At 41.8% G+C, this 23,141-nt stretch overlaps 1 protein-coding gene across 6 annotated transcripts in view; it reads left to right on the top strand.

Moving 5' to 3' along the window:
- The window catches only part of DIP2A (disco interacting protein 2 homolog A), a 130,607-nt gene that overhangs the window by 17,000 nt on the left and 90,466 nt on the right, over nt 1-23,141 (top strand). For all 6 annotated transcript variants that reach the window (XR_012588528.1, XR_012588527.1, XM_074596225.1 and 3 more), the window contains exon 2: nt 23,067-23,138. Coding sequence is in view for 4 of the 6 variants with exons in the window: in XM_074596225.1 (XP_074452326.1) it covers nt 23,067-23,138 (72 nt within the window). In the remaining 2 variants the exon portion in view is untranslated. The remainder of the gene's footprint in view (nt 1-23,066; nt 23,139-23,141) is intronic.

The following is a 23,141-nucleotide window of genomic DNA, read 5'->3' as shown; positions in this document are numbered from 1 at the left end:
CTTTAAGTACTGGAAGGACACAATGTCATCTCCCGGGAGCCTTCTCTTCTCCAGGCTGAACAACCACAACTCTCTCAGAGCCTTTCCTTATAGGAGAGGTGTGGCCCCCCTCTAGACCTGCTCCAACGGGTCTGTGTCTTTCCTGTGCTAAGGATTCCAGAGCTGGATGCAGTACTCCAGGTGGGATCTCAAAAAAGCAGAGTGGAGGAGCAGAATCGTGTCCCTTGTCCTGCTGGCTGTGTTTCTTTTGATGAAGCCCAGGATGTGGTTGGCCTTCTGTGCTGCAAGCCCACAGTGATGGCTCATGTCCATTTTTTCATGCATCAGTACCCCCAAGGCCTCCTCTGCAGGGCTGCTCTCAATCCCTTCGTCCCCCAGCCTGTATTGATACCAGGGCTTGCCCCAACCCAAGCGCAGGACCCTGCGCTTGGCCTTGTTGAACCTTATGAGGTTCAAATGGGCCCACTTCTCAAGCTTGTCCAGGTCCCTCTGGATGGCATCCCGTCCCTCAGGCATGTCAGCTGCACCACTCAGCTTGGTGTCATCTGCAAACTTGCTGAGGGTGCACTTGATCTCAATGTCTGTGTCACTGATGAAGATATTAAACAGTACTGGTCCCAGTATGGACCCCTGAGGGACACCATTTGTTACTGATCTCCATCTGGGCATTGAGCCATTGACTACTACCCTCTGGATGTGACCATCCAGCCAGTTGATCATCCACCGCACAGTCTATCCATCAAATCCGTATCTCTAAGTTTGAGAGAAGGATGTTGGGGGGGGAAGTCTAGACAGATGATATCCATAGCTTTTCCCTTGTCCACTGATGTAGTCACTCCATCATAGAAGGACACTAGGTTGGTCAGGCAGGACTTGCCCCTGGTGAAACCATGCTGGCTGTCTCAAATCACCTCCATGTCCTCCATGTGCCTTAGCATAGCTTCTAGGAGGATCTGGTCCATGACCTTCCCAGGCACAGGGGTGAGGCTGACAGGGTGGTAGTTCCCGGGGTCCTCCTTTCTACCCTTTTTAAAAATGGGTGCAATGTTTCCCTTTTTCCAGTTGCCAGGGACTTCACCTGACTGCCATGACTTCTCAAATAACATGGAGAGTGGCTTGGCAACTACATCAGCCAATTCCCTCAGGACTCTGGGTGCATCTTATCAGGTCCCATAGACTTATGTGTGCTCAGGTTCCTCATGTGGTCACAAGCCTGATCAGGCAGAGTCCCTGTACTCTTCCCAGGATACCTGTCCCTGCTTCCACTGCCTGTGCATCTCTTTCTTGCCCTTTAGGTTGACCAGCAGCTCTCAACTCAGCCATGCTGGTCTCTTGCCTTCCTTTCCTTATTTCTTACACCTGGGGATCAAGAGCTCTTGCTCTATGTGGAAAGCCTTCCTAAATATCTGCCAGCTCTGTTCTGCTCCCTTGTCCCCGAGGGCAGTTTCACAGCGGATCCTGTTGACTAACTCCTTGAAGAGCTGGAAGTTTGCTTTCCTTAAATTCAGAGTCCTGACTTTACTCTTCCCCTGACCCATATCTCTCAGGACTGCGAACTCCAGCAGAGCATGATCACTGCCGCACAGTCTGCCTCTGATCTTCATGTCACCAATTAGCTCACTTGCATTGGTGACCATCAGGTCCAGTATCGCATCCCTTCTGGTAGGGCTGTCTATTACCTGGCTTAAGAAATTATCTTCAGTGCACTTCAGGTCTCTCCCGGATTGCCTACAGCTCACTGTGCTACTTTTCCAGCAGATGTCGGGGTGGTTGAAGTCCCCCAGCAGGATGAGAGCCTGCGAGCCCGATGCCTCCTGTAGCTGGGGTAAAAAGGCTTTGTCAATATGCTCCCCTTAAGCAGGCAGCCAGTAGTAGACACCAACCACAAAGCTCCTTTGTTGCCACAGTGTCTAATTCTTACCCATAGGCGTTCAACCTGCTTGTGGCTATTTTTTGGACAGCTGCTCACACTCTGTCCATTTCTTGATGTAGAGGGCAACACTTCTCCTTCTTCCTCATCTGTCCCTTATGAACAGCCTGTAGCTGTTAACACCAGCACTCCAGTCATGGGATTTGACCCAACAAGTTTCAGTAATAGCAACTAGGTTCATGTGACACTTCTTGGAGAGTCTTGAATACGTAGGAAGTTATTAGAGGAGGTTTTAAGCAGTGGGTCCTTTAATGACTGAGAGCTGTTGAAAATGAGGGCTGAAAATAGAAGTAAAATCTGTCACTTAGCAGAAGAATGTCATGTTGATGTCTTTAACCTTTTTTTGGTGTTTCAGGTAGATTTTACTGGACCATGATGCCATGTTAATATCATTACTGATTTCCAGCTCCTGCAGGAAGGGACTTCACTGCTAGCTTTTGTAGTGAATTTTATTCTTACTTACAACAAAGATAGTAACAACAGGACCTTAAGGAAAATCTGCATGCAGAATAGTGATTATGAAATTACTTCCCCCCCCCCTTTCCTAGCTGCAATGAATTGTAGAGTTTTTCAGGGATGTTGCTGATGTCCGACATGAATAATCAGAATTTCTTGATTTCAGTCTTTTTTCTTATGGGAGGAAGGTTAAAGTAATGCTGCTTTCTAGGAATTGGGGGAGGATACCTTAACGACTGTAAAAGCTTTAGCATTTTAAACTCTTTAAATATCTTTCATAATTTGGAAACTAAAATTGCAGGCTAAGTTCATGAGTAAATGAGTTCAGCTGTTGGAAGAACACTTGAGCATCTAATAGAAATACATGATGCTTTGAAATTATTATCCACTTGTGTCAGTTTTTGAGTGTTTTAAACCCATGGTTTATGGGTGAAGTCATATACACTGAAAAAGTTTACAAAACAATGTCTTTGTTCCTGAGAGAAACTAAAAAGGGAGCATCTAATTCCTGAAGCACGGGAGGATTTAGCCACAAAACTATAGAGAATGTAGGATTATTGTGATTCACCTGTTTTCATACAGGATGAAAACATATGCAAAAATCAGAAGAGCTTTGCAGATTGGGGATATTGGAAAGTTTAAAGTTGCAGAATTTCAGCTGAAAAACGGAACTGTTGATAATGGTATACCAAGACAATTTTCTTGGGAAAGGAGTCATATTTCCAAAAGAGAGGTCCTGTGCAAATGTATGTATTTAGCAGTATAAAGATTGCACTACACAGATTTTTCAGGAATAGAAAATCTAAATACTAACTTCTCTATGAGAAAATTGTGTTGGGCTACTTTCCAGATTCATTTAAATCTGTCAAACTAATAGATAATGGGGAAATTGATGGTGATATAGTATTTTAGAACTCTCTTACCAGACCCCTGGAGGGTCTAACATTTCCATGAGTAAAAAGGAAAATGCATAAAAGTCATGGTAGATAAGTAGTAGCTCTGGTGGATGTTATTTTCCCCTCATATTAATCAAGACTGGAGAGAGAAGACTGGGGAACTTGAGAAACCTAATCAAGTTAGATGAACAGGCAAGGCAAGTGAAACTTAGCATTTGTAGAGGTCGTATCAGCAGCTTCTACATATTAGATTAACAGGAATTTAATTCATTTAAAATTCCACAGCTGTTTATAAAATGCAGTAAGGCCATTAAAGTGTCTTCTCATCATCAAAGTGAAGGGACTAATTAAAGCTATTGGAAATCCTTAGCTCTAAGATTATCTGTATTTTTTGTATTCGCAATGTAGGGACTTCTTTATTCCAGTCTAAAATAATGTAGAGCCCTGAAGCATTTGTCTGTTGTGAACAGGAGCTGCTTTGTCTCATGAAAGTTTAAACCAATTATTCAAACAATTTAAACATGATTTGGGGTGTCAGTTTAAAAATGCTAGTGCATTTAATTTGTTAACTCAAAAATCTTAAAAGTCTTGGTGGTAAGTGAAATAGTCACCATCATAAGAGGTGGTGTCGAATCATAACTCTGTATTATGTAGTGACTGTTATATTGGGGGAAAATAACTTCAGATTCATAACTTTCAGGCAGAACAGTCAATTTCTGTCATTTGTATTATGTCATTTCCTTCAGTCCTTTCTGGTGACAAGAAAATGTAAATCTTGATGGCATAGCTTTGTAGCATTTTCCTGAAAATGCAGTATTCAGCCTTCATTGGTTACTGAAGAAATAAAAAAGCCAAAATCCGTTCAATAAGCACTTCTGTAGAACAGATATATATATATAAAAAATATTTTGTTCTTAAACGAGTGGACTTCTGTGCTGGAAATGGAGTTCAAATAGCATGTCGAGTAAGCTTAGATGAATCAAGTATTGCGACACGAAATGGAGTGGACGTCATCTACGTTATGTTGCCCTCTCCCTTGTGCTGCCGTTCATTCCCACATCTTCTGTGATCTCCATCCATGAGCTCTTACATTGCCTGGAAGCCCATTTGCTTTAACTTTGAGGGGAAAAAGCAAACAACCCTTCAACATGATCCTCTGATGTTTTTATCTTTGTTCAGAAACTTACAGATTTGCTAAAGTGGGTCACACATTAAGTAGTTTAATGTGCTATTGTTAAATGTAACCTTGTAATAAGCTGAAAAATGCTTCTGTAGCACAGCATTTGGAAGGGTAATGTCAGTGGTGCCTTAGGTTTGCCAAGGCTTTTGGAGGCAAATGTCAAAAATCTATTGCTTTGAACTACAACAATTTCACTGTTAATGAGTTTTCCACGTGGAAATATTTGTTTCAGTCCCCTAACTTTAAGTGTAAGAGACTGAGTAAAAACCAGCTTACCAATAGACAGTTTTGTTCTGCAGATATCTACAGGTCATACAAGGCGAAACCAGATCCAGGTGTTATCTTCGAAGATATCAACTTCTGTGCAAGCAATGACATCTCTCTTTTTTTTTTTTTCAAATTCTTCTGTGGTCCTGCTTTCTGTACTGCATCCAGTCCCAAGCATTTAACAAGTTGTTGCTGCTTCATCACTTCATCAGCTTCTCAACACCAATGAGAGGTGCTGCTTGGGGGTCTTGGTGAGACTTTTGAAATAAGCCCACTCTCAGACTAAATCTGAATTTAGGATCAGGTGGCTTTACATAACATATCTGAAGGACACCATTTTGAGTATAAACAAATAAAAATTTTCTGGTTTAGGATGAAAAAGTTTGAACATGTAGTGCCAGCCTAATTGCTCCTTCACAAGTACGTCCTGTCTGTACCCCCAACCATGACCTTCCTGTTCACGTGCTCTTGCATTCTGAAGCCTTTCCTATCTAGGCAAAAGAATTAAAAAACAAAACAGAAACCTATTAAGTATTCTGTTTATTGAACAATGTTTCTTTCTTCAGTGCACTGGATGAGTCAGAGGTCTTGTTGAAAAATGAATGGGGTAGATTTTCCCAGTGCTTGCGTTCAGGGGTCTACATTGGATTGAATGGACAAGCTTAAGTCTGATATTTTTGAATTCTCTTGTTTGTCTTTGTAACTTTAATGTTTATCTGCATTTGGAGCAGTCAGACTTTTATGTTACTACTGGGTAGCATTGTGTATGGTGGTTTTCTCTTACTCTCAGAGCTGGAATTCAAGAGGAGATTGTACTAGGCTTCACTGTTTGGCATCAAATACGTGAACTTTAGAAAGTTCATAGATGAGTACTGTTTTAATGGAATTGCTTGCAATCTCTTTATTTTAAGAGATTCAAAGTGATTAAGTGATTAGTAATCACTTAATAGTGATCACTGTTAAGGAGTTGTGGTGGAGAGCTGGTATTAATGGAAGAGCTTGAGGGAAACATAATTGTTTGCTATGAAGTTCAAGAACTTAGGTATTTTACCATTGGCTGAGGACAGTCCCTTGCTGTTCGGTATTTCCTCTTGCGCTCTGGGCTGTGGGATGGTATCCTGTACGCTACGTATGAGACTCTAAAGATCTTTCTGTGAGCCAGTTCAGATCATTCAGTTACAAAAAAAAAAAAAAAAACCAACCAAAAAAACCCCCCAAACCCAACAACTAATTCTCCCCACCCCTCCCATTTGTTTCCATAAAACAATCTTGCTTCTGTAAAACAACTTTATTTCCTGGGTTAACCTGACTCGGGTTTTGAAGGGGTCTGAGCGCTAGCACTGGTGCGGAGTTGTCAGAAGCAGTCATTTGGAGCGCGCTGCAGGGGGGCTGGCCTGTCTCTTCCAGCTGCAGTCCTGCCTTGTGCAGCCCCTCCCTTTGCCTGCTTGCCAAGGTGAAAAATGGTTGTGCTGCTGCATGCCTCCTCAGCCACCCTCTTAATGAAGAGAAATAATTTTCAGCACATATAAATGTCCTTTCAACAACACTTGCATTAATAACAGCACAAAATATGCACACCAAGTTTGGCATAGGCTGTAGATAAAGCTGTATGGTATGGACATGGGCAAGGTGCAAGAGAAAATGGAGAGGCAGGCGAGGCTCCTCAAAGTCAGCAGGTACATAACAGAAGGCGACAGGTGTAGTAGATATATAAGTTCTCAGGTGTTGTGGTTTCAGGAACCCACTGCAATTTATTGTTGTTCAGACAATTACTCCATCACCTGATGGCTGCTCCCCACCTGGGAAGGGGAACTGGTGAAAAAGAAGGAAACCCGAAGGTTGAAATGTAAACAGATTTAATAGAATAAGGCTAAATGATTAACATTAATAACACTAAAGAACCAATATTGATCCCAATACCAACATAAAACATACAAGGATTGTACTCAGCCAGTTCTATGAGTAAGAAGCGGTGCACTCCCAGCAGTGGACAGCAAAAGTGGGACACTGCGAGCACTGCAGCTTCAGGAGGAAGGGAAGGGCTCAGGGGTCAGGCATGGGGGCAAGAAGTTCTCAGGATCGCAGCCAGAAGAGAGAAAACTTCTCAGCAAGCTTTCTGATTTATATTGAATGTAATGTTCATGGTATGAAATAATCCTGTTGACCAGCTTGGGACGAGTGCCTAGGTCTTGCTCTTCCACATCACCTGCACCTGGCTAACTTGAAAGCACTGAGACCTTGAAACCCACATAGCCTAGCTGGCTATGAAGTAAATATGTTTAAAAATTTGGACACTAGAGTCTTCTAAAAGTACAGTTTTCCCAAGCATTAGAAGAGAAATTAGTCCTGTGTCGCTCAAACCAGGACACTGTTCCAGTTTTTCCAGTTTATTGTGGGGTTCTTCCTCCCAGTTTTGAATTCCTGGCTGGCTAATGGAGTTGCCAGTCCATTCCTTGCTCTTACTATGTTATTTTTATTTTTGAAGTTTAATGCACTCATCTGCAGCTTCTAAAAGTGGATTAGATTACACTGAACATGTTTCTCCAATAAAGAAATAGCTCGAATCAAAGAAAAAACACAGAATTGTTGATGTGAATTAGACTTTGCACACCATATGAGTAGCAAATGTTTGTTCAGACATAGCCAAGTAGTTAGTCATGTTGATGAGGTAAATTGCCTGAAGTCTTGGTGTTCTTTGCCTTGTTGTTCTGAAGTCTATGCATCAGTAGTTTTGAACTATAAAATAAAATTAAAAAACCTTTCAATTTTATTATTGCAAAGGCTGGGCTTTACATGTTGTTAAATTAAATAACAATGTTACCAGAGTTGTTAAAACAAAAATTGGTTATGTACTGGAATAAAAAACAGGTGAAATTGGCTGACCTGCTCTTCATATTACAATTAGAAAATTACCAAGTAAGTGTTCGGTTTCGGTCAGTCCTAAGTAAGGAAATAGGTCTTCACCAATAACTAAGATGGAATTTAGCAGCTAAGCCCATGGCAGTGCTTTGGAATATATTGGGTTAAAATGATAGCTACAAAGCCTGATTGGGCCAATTTATTCCAACAAAGTCCTCAATGCTGTTCATGGAGGATTGCTGACCCCTTGTGCTGGCGCTCCTGGTCACTTCTAAGTGAAATTGTCTGAAAGACAATTTGTCAGGAAAAAGTGATTTTCAGCAGGCGGTGTGTTCAGTGTATGCTATGGTTTGAGTAGTGATACAGGCCTACTCAGTGGCTTATCCACAGATGTAGATTTTTAAATTATTTCAGAAATTAAAGAAATGGACTCCTGAAAAGACAGGAAAAGGTGTACATAGTTGAGGAACTCTTCCAGTAAATATGAATCAGGGTCAAAAAAAGTTTTATTCTAAGCTTTTTTTCTAAGTTGTTGAATATTCAGTTTTCCACACAAAAGACTGTTATAGAGTGCATTAATTTGACAACAGCTATATTTTGGTAGAATTAAATGGGTTTAATAGATTCAGCAATTTTTTTCCTCCTGCATGATTGATGATGACACTCATTGGAAAGGAGATTTATTGCTGTAGTGGTGCTACTAGAATCCCTTCTACAAGTCACTTTGTATGTCCTTTGTATCATTGTTACATTGGTAACTAAGGGTATTTTAGTGCAAAAGAGTGTTTTTCAGACACATTGCAGCCTTTGATTATGGGTATTGCTGCATGTGAAATTCTAGAAACAGGGTGGTTTTGTTTTGTTGATGGAGTTGTTTCACTTTTTCTCTCTAACATACTTTGTCCGGCCAATTAAAGTTTCTTGCGTTCAGTACTTAATGTAATAAAAATGATGTGTTCTACAACTAGACTACTTTGTTTTTAACAAACTTGACTTTATGGAAATATACTAGTTAGCCACTGCCTCAGCAGTAGCAGTGTGTTACGTTCAGCCTCAAACAGGGTGCTAGTTGTGGGCTTGAGCATCTAAGACTACAGACTTGGCTTTCCTTCGGCTCTTCTAAGAAGGTAAATGAGGAAAAAGTGCAGTTGGCAGAAATGGCAACTTTTTGTTCTTGCTATTTGGGCAGAGCTCCAGTTCATCAGAAAATAGGTATGTGTGTGTTTTTTCTAAGGAGAGTTCATCAAGTTAAGGATATGAAGACATTTGGAAAGAAGTCAGTATCTTACTTTTGAGGAACTAATTTCCCTGGTATTGGTAGCAAACTGATGTCTCCTCTATAAGCTTCTTCATACAAGATACAGAAGTTTCATAGTCTGAAATATCTTCATCTTGCTCATTAATCACTGTGTCTTACATAATGAGTGTGTGGAGGATGTGGAAGGGAAAAAAAAGGGTTCCTTAGATCAGAAAGGGAGTTAAGGGAGTTACAACAACTTAAAAGCTTCAAAGAGCATTAAATGGTGCATATATCCTCTTCTATTTTTACACACACATTCCTCAAAGCAAGGGATGACTTAACGATACAAGGCATTTATTAACAAGTTAAATATGAATTTTGTTTGTGATTGGTTGTCTTAACAGAATTACACAGAGAAAATTCTATCTAGCCAATACTTCTCTTCATAGCATTATTGGAAAGGAATGTGTATTAAAGTTGTTGCAAAAAGTACTATTGAATATTTTTTTTTCTTGATGGTCCCGCATTTCTGTATCTGGTTGTTTCTAGATTTGCATCTTTGGGGGCAGTTTTCAGGGAGTCTTTTGTGGTAACCATGGAATAGACTTTGGTTTGAGACTTCTCCTGGACGTTACGACAGTAGAAATTGTCAATGCAACTGAGTGAAGGAAGAAGAAATGTCTTTGTACCTAGCAACAAAGCATCTTCCCCCTCCCTGCCCGGTTCATGCTTCAGGTTGAAATGACTTGGTTCAGACAATTAGTTCTGGCCTAATTCATTATAATGGTTGATTACTACTTGCCAGGCATAATTATTCTACTTCATATTGTACCCCTGATGCATCTAGGAAGTGACAAGCAAAACATCTGAATGTATTCATCTCTGCAGTACACTGAAAATTTAGTTATTTTGAAATACTGTTTTCTTAATAGTGTTTAAAAGGGGGACACGTTGCGTGCATACAACACCCTTTCAAAAGTTTTTCATTTCTGCACTTTACCAAAATAATTTTCAACTGTGTCAGAAAATACTTGTAACTCAGATTTTAAAAGATACTGTTCGTCGACACGAACAGTCGACACGAACGGACTCCTAGTCCGTTTTTGGGGTTTTTTTTTCCAACTACTTCTGTTGGCTTGTGTGGGAAGCAGACAGTGCATTCCCTGTGTAACATGGTTTCCACCACTCCTTCCTGCCCAGCCCCCTGCATATAGCTTTGCTCAGCTTGTTAAAGGGGGTGGCAACATTCATGATTGCATAATAATGAGATACGAAAGTTGTATCTGGTTTGATAACTTTTGTTCATAACCTCTGGGTGAAGATTGTAATCAACTTTACAGAAAATATCAATTGAGCGTTTCAAAAACAGTTTTCGTACTTAAAAACGCCTGATGTTATGGAGCAGGGGGTGTTGTATTTTGAAGCTTGTGTCTGCTGTGGAATTACGAACCATAATTTAACACAAGCTTAATGAAGATGGTTCTTCATTTGTCCTTCTGGTGCAATAGTAGACAAGAGTATGTTTCATTGAAAGGAAACATCTCAACTTATATAAAACAGGACTAATTTTTAAATAATTATAAGAGCAGGAGCCAGAGTCAGATTGGTACGCCTGCAGATGTGTGTATAGCTGGCATCTGTCAGTCTGTTTCTATGTTCTACAGAGAGCCCTAATGGGTTAGAAGTGGTAGAGTTTGAGCTTTTCTTATCTCCCTGTGGAATAAGCTTAAGGATTTACTGAAGCAACATAAGAACAATTCATTAATTGGGGTAACTGAGCCTGGAAACTCGCCATGTTGCCTTTGTGATCCAATTATTTAACCTTGTTTTATCCTGTCAAACGCTGACTCCTGGCAGATGAAGCAAATAACGGCTTAAAGCCAGGGAGCTCAATATATAAAAAGGAGCTGCTCTTTCACCTGTCAGCTTACGTGCACAGTTTACAAATGTGGATTTGTGCAGAACAGAATGACATGGAACGTGTAGACTTTTCTCATCTTCGCTGTACTGCATACTTCATTCACCTTGGCTTTTTTTATCGTTTGTAAAATGTAAATGGTACCTTTGTCTAGAAACTGCTTTGAAACTTTGAGGTGAAAAGGGTGGTATATAAATGTGTCAGAATAGAATTTTCTAATTCTAACAGTATTGCTTTTCCAATAGCAAAGCTCCTAATAGCTTGATCAGACTAAATTTAGGCCAAGATTAAGCACACTAGGTAATTAACGGTATTGTGAAATAGGTAGTCCCGTTAGTAATTGTGCAGAAAGTGGAAAACTTAGTCTCCTGCTACTAACATATAGGTAAAATTCCCATTCTGGCATTAGGATACATGCAATTAGCTAGTCAATATTTGTCTAGTTTCTAGAACTTGATATTTCAGTGATTTCCTTGTTTAAGGAAACTCTGTAGATTTGAGTAGTTGTCTATATCTTCTCCATGTTACTAGTTTTACATGCAGGCAAGTCTTGTATTTTGATAACTTAAATTCTGTCAAAGGGATGAAAATCCTGCTGCAAATTAGGAATTACCAATAACGTACATTTTTGGTGAAGTTGTGTTACACTTCTAGTACTGCATAAAAGGCATCTTGATGCTCTCAGGATGTTTAAAATAGGATCTTCGAAGTAGAGATTAGTCAAACACATCACCATATGGAATGATCAGATGTCACTTATTTCCATTTTAAACAGATTCGTATAACATGTAAGACTTATAATCAAGATACTTTCACACTTCACTCAGTTCATCATACGCAAACTAAATTAAGGCATCAATCAATACCCCTTCAGAAAATAGCAGTGACTCAGGATAAAGGACTGCTGTTTGAATACTTTGCAAACTTACAGATGTAAGGAGGTGTTCTTTTCGGGATATTAAAGATAAAGCTTCAACCGCTTCTCATGCAGCTGCAGTTTTCTATGCTTTTCAAAGACAACGTGAACATAAGCTTAGCTGTGGCTGAAATACTGTGCTATAGAATGAGTCGTGGAATGAAGGTGTGTTGTATAGAGGAGAAAAAAATATGGGACTTTTCACTAGAAATTGCATGCCAGAATGACAAGTTAAAAGTGCTTATTTTAGCCATGATTGCAAAGCATGAGTTTTAGAGAAGAGCAAACAATTGGAAACAGATCTACTTACCACTCTTAACCAAAAAAACCCTCAAACCACTGAGTTTAGCAGCATAACCAATCTATATACAGTCACTTATTTCATATATATATGTAGAACCAAGACTACTTAATAAATTACTTATTTACAGATAGTTGTGAGATGTCCTGCTGGTTTATCAACATGGTGTTGATTAATAATTCAGCTACTAGGGAAAGAATCCAGTGGTAAACTTCTGTTATGTCCATGAAAAAAATGGTGGTTCCTCAGCTGGCAGAAAAAGGAGGAAAAAAAAAAAACCCACCATGGTTTATAGAAGAGCTGTGTTGATGTGGATCTGGTTTGGGACTGGTTTGTTTAAGTGCGCTAATTTCTAGACAGTGGTAAGTGATAGTTATGGAAGAATTTTATTTATTTTTTTTATTTTTTACCAAAACGCTTTGATTATCAAATTTAAACAGCACAGACTACCAGAGATTGTATTTCAGGGATGACAGCAAATGTTGGGTTCTGCATAGTTTGGAGGTCCAAAACCCTTTCTTTAATTGCAAGTAATGATTTTCATCTTCTAGCTCCTTTATCACCTGTTGATCAGTTTGGCTTTTGGCTTATTTACATAAGAAGTGTGGTGTCTGGGAGAAAAATGTGTAGCAGGTAACCAAAACTTGCAATGGGCACTAATAGTAGGATTGGGAGAGTTGTTCTGGTTTTAGATTTTATGCGGTGATTAAAACTTGAGAGTTAGTAAGAATTATTGTGAACTGTCACTCGGCAGAATCTGTTGATGGCATGCCTTGCAGCCCAGCTTGAAGGTCATGGGTGTGTATATTGAGGAAAATATGTCCCTAAACCACTTCCAGTTTTCTTGAGTATTTAATTTCTGCAAGTTTTCTTAACCTTCACCCTTCCATTCCAATACTTCTACAGTTTCTCTTTAAGGATTTGTATTTTGATCTTTGGTTCATATTCTTCCTCAAGGTCATGTTTCTACCTAGAACTACTCACAGCTGTCAGATTCCATGTTCTTATGAGACATGTCTGCAGGCTTTGAAGGGAATGTGTCTTTCCAAACGTGTGCTAGGTCATGCCTTTAAGTGTATTTAAACAGTGAGGTAAGCTGTATGATGATATTCTGGAAAATTCTTCAAATCTTGGTGTGGATAGTAAGGTTTTGGTGGTGGTTCCTCCCCACCCCCCCAAGCCAGTAAGACTTTGTCATCTCTGCCCTTTAATGCCAGTGAGGACTGTGACCTTCCAGTGTCTCTTCCTTGCCCTCCTTTGCTGGATAGTGTGGCACTTCTCACCCGTGTGGTAAGTACTCCTGCACATGAGATCATAATCTTACAACTCTGGTGTTTGTCCCGTCATCCATAAGTTTAGCAATACCACAGTGAAGGCTTAGCAGAACACTTCTTCTTCACTACTAATGGTGCAGTGGGCTTGGCTACTTGAGGCCTCATTCATCAGCCCCTTTATTAGGGGTTGCAATTGTGCTGGTTTCACAGTCTTCAAAAGAAAATGCTAGACTTTGGAAGCACCTTCGTAATATTTGATTTTGACACTTTAATTTCAATTAAGCGATGACCTTGGTAGGCTTTTTCATGACTTGGTCTTTATTTTGGTATCAGGTGTTAACAGGAGAACAGGTGTTTGGTAAGGTACTGACCTTGGCTTTTCACCAGCTTTTCAGTGCCTCAACACGAGGATGCCCTGTGATGCCTGGCCATGCCCGCTGAGGGAGTTCAGCACCCAGGAGAGTTGTTCCTCCTCTTCCTCCTCCTCTTCAAGGCCCTGTTTGTGACTACAAGTTTAAGCATAAATACAACCATCCTGCTGTATCTCAGCACTGCACCCGATGCTTTCTCAGGATATCGGCAACTGGTATTGGCTACCAGGGTGCTGTAACTAATGACATACCTTGGAGTTTGAAAGCTGGGTAACAAGGGACACGTGACTTTGCTTGAGTTTTATCATATATGACTGAGAATATAGATCAGACTTACCATGATGACTCAAGTATTCATTTCAGGAATTACATGTTGCTTCTGCTGTGCACCTCCCCCTTGATGAACAAACAGCTATATCTTGCTGTCATGTTCTCTCAATTTTCAGTCTCTGTGATCTTCATGCTCAAATAGCTGTCGTTTCAGAGCTTTGCCCTCTTAGCATGGAAGACGAACCATCCATTGACGGTTCTGTTGTCATCAGCCTTTGTATTGGTGAGGTCTCTCTTCTCTTCCTGTGTGCTTCCATTATCAGCAATTCCCTCAGGACTGGTTGGTACATCATTTACCCTGGAGGACAAATAACATGAGAAACTGAGCCATTTCTTCTGCTGGCTGCATAGTTCAGTGTTCCTCAGCACCATCTTTCAATTCCCCAGCTGTTACAGCAAATGTTACTGGCTTTCCTTATTGTTGACTCTCATCATAGTTCTTAGAAATGCCTTGATTATTTTTGCTTTCACAGTGGACAAAAATCACAGATGTCAGAGTAATTATTTCTTTCACAATTTTTTGTTGTTTTTAATTTAATTTCTTTGAGTCTTTGAGACTTCTTTGAGTCAAAATCATATAGCAATGCAGTGTTCCTTTTATAATACTTCTAGGATGATGCAAAATAAAGCTTGGTGAGTTGTTTCACCTAAGAAGATACTTACCAAGTGTGTCTAAGAGGTAGAATTAGAAATGATGACTGCTGAATTGATTCTTCCAGCTCCACCAACTGTTCAAATACAGTGACAACCTATCCCCAGAAAACACTGGAAATTTACTTTAAATTTTTCCACAGGTGACTTCTGAGTTATGTTTTGGCTGGCAACTTGCCTACCTTTTCAGACCATCCAAGAACTACCTCTGCAGGCAGAAGCCAATGTTCATACCCTGATTTTCACTTTAAACAGGAGGAACTGGCAAAAGTTTCTGCAGTGATTTGTTAATAGTTGATATACCTGAGATTGTGACCGTCTCTGTTCTTGACCTCTGCAATTTGGTGACCTGGAACCATTTCCTTATTGTTAGCAGGTACTAGGCTCTCGCAGAGCCTAGCTCCATGGTATGCACAGTCATCTTGTGGAGTGTTAACACAACAGACTCTTAACACCTGTTGCCAGCATGGTGTAGTGCATGGTTTCTTACAGCTGCTCCCAGTGAGAATTTAAGTGCAAACTGCTGCTTAAGGACTGGAGAAGTCACTTGCTTCATAGCAAGCTCACCTTTCTGTGAGCTGTTCAGTGTCTGTCTGCATCCTGCTCATATTCCCTTCTCCATCAGAAGCCTTCAAGGACTCCTCAGTGCAGAGATCCAAAGCTACAAAGGAGCTGGAGCACTGGATGTGCTCTGCCCTGTTGTATTTTCACGCACTAGAGAGGAGAGCTGCTGCAGTTGTGGGTGTCCTTTTCTGGTGGTGATCAAGGAAATAATGTTCTGTTAGGCACACTGTATTTATTTACAAACTATATAGCTCACATATGCCCAATTCCTAGTTAAAAACCCACCTTTTTCTAAGCATTGTTATCCAATGGGTAGAGCTACCATAAAATACTTGAGATTACAAAGTCAGGATTTTGCAGGATGAGTATTTTGCGATGAGGCATGGCAGCTGTATCTTGGCAGTAAGGCATGTGCATGTTACCGATTTGTGTGGTTTTGAAGAGCATTGAAGCACTTACTCAAGTGTTCACCTACTTTTTCAGAATTGAAAATAAGCTAGTTGACACTTTTGAACCCAGTGAGCGTATAGCCAATGAAAAATAATTCATGAAAACCCAGTAAAATGCAGGTAATATTTATTTAGTTAATTGGCATTAAGATTCTGTTAGCTGTAGTGCTAACATTGTAAAATAAAAATATGCCTGGGTAGACCTGGGATAACTGCATGTCAGATTCTTTGTGCACTAATTAAGAAAATAATTTTTATAGATCATCTTAAGAAATGCCAATGCTTTCACCTCTGTCTAGATTAATTTTCTTGGAGGCTCTGACGTATTCTGTAGTATGTCATATGTTCCAGGCAGAGAACTAACAGCTTGACGCAGTGTCTAGCTTTGTCCAGCTTCCCAGCGGATTTGCTGAAACTGAGGAACCTCATATTGCTTTTGCGTAATCTAATAACTAGGGAGAAACCGAGGCTGAATGACAGCAGCTGTGGCCCCAACATGCCAGATGTGACTAAGCGGCTCTTCTTTGGAAGAGGTGAGGGATCACAAAGAACCCTAAATGATGGCTCTGAGTGTGAGGGGGGTGAGGAGCAGTTATCAGGAGGAATCCACCCCCAAGCTTTTGAGGAAGGAACGAAGAAGTCTGACCTGCCCCTGGGGCTGCAAAAGTTGTCAGAGATGCTTTTGACTTTGGACTTTTTTTAACCCAATTCAAGGAAAATTCTTGAAGACAGCGGTCCAGCAAAATCAAAGAATTTCCAAAAGCAGTGAGATGCCAAAGTTTGAGATATTCTGGTTTAAATGAGAGACTCTCTTCAACCCAGTCTGCTGCTTCCATGGCATACCTTGTCAACTGAGTGATACCTGGCAAGGTAGCTGATCTGTGAAGAGATTTGATTTAAGGATTACTTGAATAACTTATGAAGCTGTGAAAATTACTGACCTCACTGAAGCTATGGTATGTCAAATTTATGTTACATACAGCATTTGTCACTTAAAGCATTTGCTGAGATTACTTTAGTCTTAGAAATTACTAATGTTTTAAGATAAACTGCTCTTTCTGCTGGTGCTTCTTTTCTGTTTTAGTTTTTTTCCTCCGTTACTGAAAATGATACGTCTTTTTGGTATCCTTTTTTCTTTCTTTGTAGAAATTACTTTCTGAAAGAGTGTAATTTGTCATTTTGATCAGCTGTTCCCAGACACACAAATCTGCTTGGGCATTTGTGGTTTTTGTTTTGTTTTGATTTCATTCTTGTTTTGATATAATTATAAAACATATATATATAAATTATATTTCTCTATATTTGTTCTGCTAAAAAAATTTTTGCTCAAGAAAAATGGTAACCAAAGAATTTGTCTTGTGTCCCAGTTTTATGTGCAATATTTACACAGGTTTATGAGTGAAAACTGATAAATTCTGCTTGGTTGTAGTTTAAAATACCTGCAATGATTGAAGCACTCCAGGATTGTAGTGATAGGACAGGACTGGAGGAGAGGTGACGGTTTTAAACTGAAAGAGAGGAAATTTAGATCAGATATTAGGAAGAAATTCTTTACTGTGAGGGTGGTGAGGCACTGGAAGAGGTTGCCCAGAGAAGCTGTGGCTGCCCCATCCCTGGAAGTGTTCAAGGCCAGGCTGGATGGGGCTTTGAGCAACCTGGTCTAGTGGGAGGTGGATGGGCTGCTGTGGAGGCGTGGGTGGAGCCGGCACCCCTGGCAGCAGATCTCAACAAGGTGTACTCCTAAACAAGGCGTACTTGCTGGGACCACTTCTCCCCTCTCATAAAAGGCTTTCAGGAGCATAGCGACCAGGTCACTGCGCGCTGAGTAAGCAAGCAGCAAGTGGGCATCACCTGGGAGCACCACTACAAGGGCAGTCATCACCCTCTCAGAAGGAGGTTAGCTATGGTTTTCACCTGGCAGAAGGTAGTGCTCTCAACCTTAGCCAGAATGCATGTGGGAACCCAGACAGAGCTCCCAGAGAAATACACAGCAGTCCAGGTCACAGGCTGCAGGGAGTGCCAGAGCCTTTCACTGGTAACAGGCAGCAGCTATGAGGACTGCTGTGTGCATTGTGAACAGGTGAACAATCTGCTCAGCCTGGTAGCAGAGCTGTGAGAGGAAGTTGAAAGGTTAAGGAGCATTAGGGAGGCTGAAGAAGAAATAGACTGGTGGAGCCAGGCTCTTGCCCTCCTTGAAACAGAAACGGGAGCACCTATCAGAAAGTAATCAGGATCAAGGGGCCCCTGTATCCTGCCCCTATCAGGCAGAAGCCTAAATGAAAAGAGTGAGACAAGTTCATGGTTGGGGCAGCAGGTGAACTCCCTCTTTGCCCACCTTGTCCCCCCGCCCCGATACCTCTGAACAACAGATACGAGATTCTGCTTGAGGAAGGCCAGTCAAAGAGGATGCGAATGATGGGCGGTCTACACCAGAGATGTCTCCACAGTCAGAAAGGCGTACCACCTGTGTCACTACCACATCCACAAGGAAGAAAAGAAGGGTTATAGTTGTGGGTGACTCCCTTCTGAGGGGAACAGAGGGTCCAATATGCCAGGTAGACCTTCCTCATAGGAAGTCTACTGTCTTCCTGGAGCCCAGGTTAAGGACATCACCAGGAAACTTCCTAGCTCAATACAGCCCTCAGACTATTTATTACCCATTATTGAACTTCCATGTAGGTGGTGAGGAAGCTGTGACTTGTAGTCCAAGAGCAATCAAAGGGGACTTCAGGGCCTTGGGAAGGTTGGTTAGGGAATCTGGGGCACAGGTTATTTTTTCCTCACTCCTTACAGTTGCAGGCAGTGACACTGGAAGGAACAGATGGATCCAGTCTATTAATACATGGCTCCGTGGCTGGTGTCACCACCAGAATTTTGGTTTTTCTTGACAATGGGATGGCCTACATGGCACCAGGCTTGCTGGCATCAAACGGGAGACACCTTTCTCAAAGGGGAAAGAGGGTCTTTGCCCAAGAGATTGTGGGGCCAATCGACAGGGCTTTAAACTAGATGTGAAGGGGGAGGGGGATAATAATATCAGGCTTGTCTGTGACAAGCTGTGGGATTAACACATCAGGGTTAGAGGGATGGGGCGCTAGCAAGGGCCTTCAGCCTGTTGCCTCAAGGCATGCTGGGGACACTGCATCACAGTCAAAGTCTTATGGAGACGAGCCAGGGGCTTCTGAGGTAGTCCGAGTCAATAGGGAAACACCTGTGAAACACGTCAAGAGATGCTCCTCTAAGAAGGTGACACAGCCAGCAGCCCAGCTGAAGTGCCTCTACACGAACGCATGCAGCATGGGCAACAAACAGGAGGAGCTGGAAGCTATGGTGTTGCTGGAAAGCTATGACATAGTGGCCATTACTGAAAACTGGTGGGACGAATCCTATAACTGGAGCATTGCTATTGATGGCTACAAGCGGCTCAGAAGGGACAGGCAAGGAAGGGAGGGGTAGGGGTGTTGCCCTCTGTGTTAAGGAATGGATAGAGTGTGAAGAGATGTCCCTGGAGAATAGCCATGAGGAAGTCAAAAGCTTATGGGTTGGAATTAGAGACTCAGGCAACAAGGAGAACCTTGTGGTTGGTGTCTACTACAGGCTGCCTGATCAGGGGGAGCCTACTGATGAAGACTTCTTACTCCAGCTACAGGAGGTATCACACTTGAGGCTCTCATCGTGCCTGGGGGATTTCAACCACCCCGACATCTGCTGGAAAAATAACACAGTGAGCTGTAGACAATCCAGGAGGTTCCAGGAGTGCCTCGATGATAACTTCCTAAGACAGGAAATAGACATGCCTACTTGAGGGGATATGATACTGAACCTGCTGGTCAAACTTAAAGGCAAGAAGGAACAGCACAGGCAGTTCAAGCAGGATCAGGTATCCTGGGAAGAGATTGCCCAGTTATGTAGGGATGAGGTCAGGAAAGCCAAAGCGTGGCTGCAGCTGAACTTGGCAAGGGATGCTAAGAATAACAAGAAGGGCTTCTACAGGTATGTCAACCAGAAAAGGAAGGTCAAAGAAAGCATACCCCCTCTGATGACCAAGAATGGCAAACTGGTAACAACAGACGATGAGAAGGGTGAGGATCTCAACAACTTTTTTGCCTCAGTCTTCACTGCCAGCCTCTCTCCTCATGCCTCCCGAGTTGAAGGACTGCAAGAAGGGGACCTGGGGACAAAGTCCCTCCCACTGCAAGTGAAGACAAGGCTCATGATCACCTGAGGAACCTGAGCATACATAAGTCTATGGGGCCTGATGAGATGTACCCCAGAGTCCTGAGGGAATTGGCTGATGTAGTTGCCAAGCCATTCTCCATGTTATTTGAAAAGGAAATCAGGTGAAGTCCTTGGCGACTGGAAAAAGGGAAACATTGCACCCATTTTTAAAAAGGGTAGAAAGGAGGACCCCGGGAACTACTGCCCTGTCAGCCTCACCTCTGTGCCTGGGAAGGTCATGGACCAGATCCTCCTAGAAGCTATGCTAAGGTACATGGAAGACATGGAGGTGATTTGAGACAGCCAGCATGGTTTCACCAGGGGCAAGCCCTGCCTGACCAACCTAGTGTCCTTCTATGATGGAGTGACTGCATCAGTGGACAAGGGAAGAGCAATGGATATCATCTATCTGGACTTCTGCAAGGCCTTTGACACGGTCCCCCACAACATCCTTCCCTCTAAGTTGGAGAGATATGGATTTGATGGGTGGACTGTTTGGTGGATAAGGAACTGGCTGGATGGTCGCATCCAGAGGGTAGTGGTCAATGGCTTGATGTCCAGATGAAGAGGGGTCACAAGTGGTGTCCCTGTGTTCAGTATCTTCATCAATGACACTGACAGTGGGATCAAGTGCACCCTCAGCAAGTTTGCCGATGACACCAAGCTGAGTGGTGTGGTTGACATGTCTGAGGAACGGGATGTCATCCAGAGGGACCTGGTCAAGCTGGAGAGGTGGTCCTGAGCAAACCTTATGAAGTTCAACAAGGCCAAGTGCAAGGTCCTGCTTGGGTTGGGACAACCCTCATTATCAATACAGGCCAGGGGATGTGATAGAGAGCAGCCCTGTGGAAAAGGACTGTGGTGCCAACTACATCCTGGGCTGCATCAAAAGAAGCCTGGCCAGCAGGTCGAGGGAGGTGATTCTCCCCCTCTACTCTGCTCTCCTGAGACCCCACCTGGAGTACTGTGTCCAGCTCTGGAGCCCTCAGCACAAGAGGGACGTGGACCTGTTGGAGTGGGTCCAGAGGAGGGCCACGAGGACGATCGGAGAGCTGGAGCACCTCTCCTATGAGGACAGGCTGAGAGAGTTGTGGTTGTTCAGCATGGAGGAGAGAAGGCTCTGGGGAGACCTTATGGTGGCCTACCAGTACTGGAAGGAGGCCTACAACAAAGCTGTTTGCAAGGGCATGTAGCGATAGGCTGAGGGACAATGGTTTTAAATTAGAGCAGGGTAGGTTTAGATTAGACATTAGGATGAAGTTCTTTACAACGAGGGTGGTGAAACACTGGCACAGGTTGCCCAGAGAGGTGGTGGAGGCCCCATCCCTGGAGACATTCAAGGCCAGGCTGGGTGAGGCTCTGAGCAACCTGGTCTAGTTGAAGATGTCCCTGCTTACTGCAGGGGGGTTGGACTAGATGGCCTTTTAAGGTCCCTTCCAACCCAACGTGTTCTATGATTCTAATATTAAATAAAAAAAAAGAGATCCAACCCTTACGTGTTAGGGCAAATACCTGAGAAACACTTTAAAATACAGAGTAAGAACTTTTCTGTTGAAAATCTGACTGAGGAGGAGTTTTTGCTTCTGCATACCCAAACCATGCCACTTGACTGGATGAATTAAAACTGACTGTTACTAGTAAAATATAATCTTTTATATAATTTTATAGCCTCGTGTTCAAAGGGAATGAATCCTATGTAAATCATGCTCTGTCTTTCTCTGGATTACCTTCATAACTCTGGATTCTGCTGGTTGCTTGCAGAAAACTTGGGTAAGGATAAAGACAGATACCCAGCAAAGTCCCAGGTCTGGGACATGTTGTCAGCTCTTACTGCACAGGTGATGACTGAGGTCAGAGAGGCCTTAGAGAGAACCTAAATACCTAATGCAATACCTAAATCCATTCAAGCAACAAGCGTGCTAGGACTCACTGAATTTTTTAAATTTTTTTTTTTTTATTCCTGTTACGGTTTCCAGACATTAAGTTTTGATTTCTTGTGTGAATAGGATGGAGAAATGTTTCAGGTTTGGCAGAATGCAAATGGTCAGAGGTAGGCTATCCATAGGTAGGTATCCATATATATGTAATTCATGCCTTTTTTTTTTTTTTCTTCTCCGTAGTTTTCTTTTATATGCTCTTTCACCAATATGTTGCTGGATGAATGAGCTTGAAGCAAAAATCTAAATGTAGAATTTTACTTTTTTGTGCTAACTAAAGTCAAGCTAATTATCTGCCTACATTTCTAAAATTCGCCTTCTACTTAGGTATGTTTTCAAAAATATCAGATAATCTTGGTTATATTTCATGCTGATGTGAAACGTTTTCCAAGTGTGGAGGGATAAAAGTCCACTTTGTTAGTGGAACTGCATAATATCTCACTGTCTTTAAGCAAGTGTGAATTTTGGGAGGTGGGAGTGGTTTGAAGTTATTGAAGATCGCTGTTTTCATGTCTGTGCTGAGATGTAGAAAATGGACAAAGTTTGTACAATTTTGGTGGGATTTGAATTTAGTTTTTTTTATAGTAAGCTTACTGCTGGTTTTGCATGAAGCCACTTCGTCCTGTTGGTAGAATCATGGAAGTACGTATTCTGAAATGTCTCAAAAACTTACTTTGAGTTTCTGTAGAAGTTTTCTTTTCATTCTAGTCTGTGTGAAAAGACGTCATGTTTATCAGTGGAGGCTGCAATAAGCTTTAAAACCAGATATTGGATGACAACTGTGAATAAAAACTAGTGTTAGAAGGAGATTATCACTTCCTCGGATTTGAAAGCGGAGACTGTTGTGCTGCACGGTGCAGAGTGGGCAACGTGGTCTAGGGTTTGGAAGCGACTGCACAGGTGTGCTAGAGAATGTTCTTTCAAGCCTTAGTATGTTGATCATTTCTTATGCCCCAGAACGGTGCAGAGGCAGGCTTGTCAGCTTCGTTGGCTTCTGTTACGCTGCAGGTATTTTGTGCTGCGTTCTCCATTATGGTGAATATCTCTAGAACCAGGTTCAACACAGGTGCTGCGGACAAAACCAGTTTTCTTCTGTTGTATAGCTCTGAGACGCTCATTGTCATATGTTCACAAATAGTGCTGCATGGCTAGTATGTACGTGGCCATGAATTTCTCTGACATGCCCAGGTCTTTGTTGCTAATGTGACTGATTCAAAATTAGTAAGTTTAATGGTAGGTATCATGAAAATGAGAAAGCTTCTTTAAAAACTCTTCAAAGCAATATTAATTTATTTCTTCATTTCTTTAGGAGACATAACTCAGAAAGGATATGAAAAGAAAAGAGCGAAGCTGTTAGCACGGTACATACCACTCATTCAAGGTA

The sequence above is a fragment of the Larus michahellis genome, chromosome 7, assembly GCF_964199755.1.
Source record: "Larus michahellis chromosome 7, bLarMic1.1, whole genome shotgun sequence".
Lineage (NCBI taxonomy): Eukaryota > Metazoa > Chordata > Aves > Charadriiformes > Laridae > Larus > Larus michahellis.
Note: the sequence above shows the minus strand (reverse complement) of the source record. Positions and strands in the feature narration are given on the sequence as shown.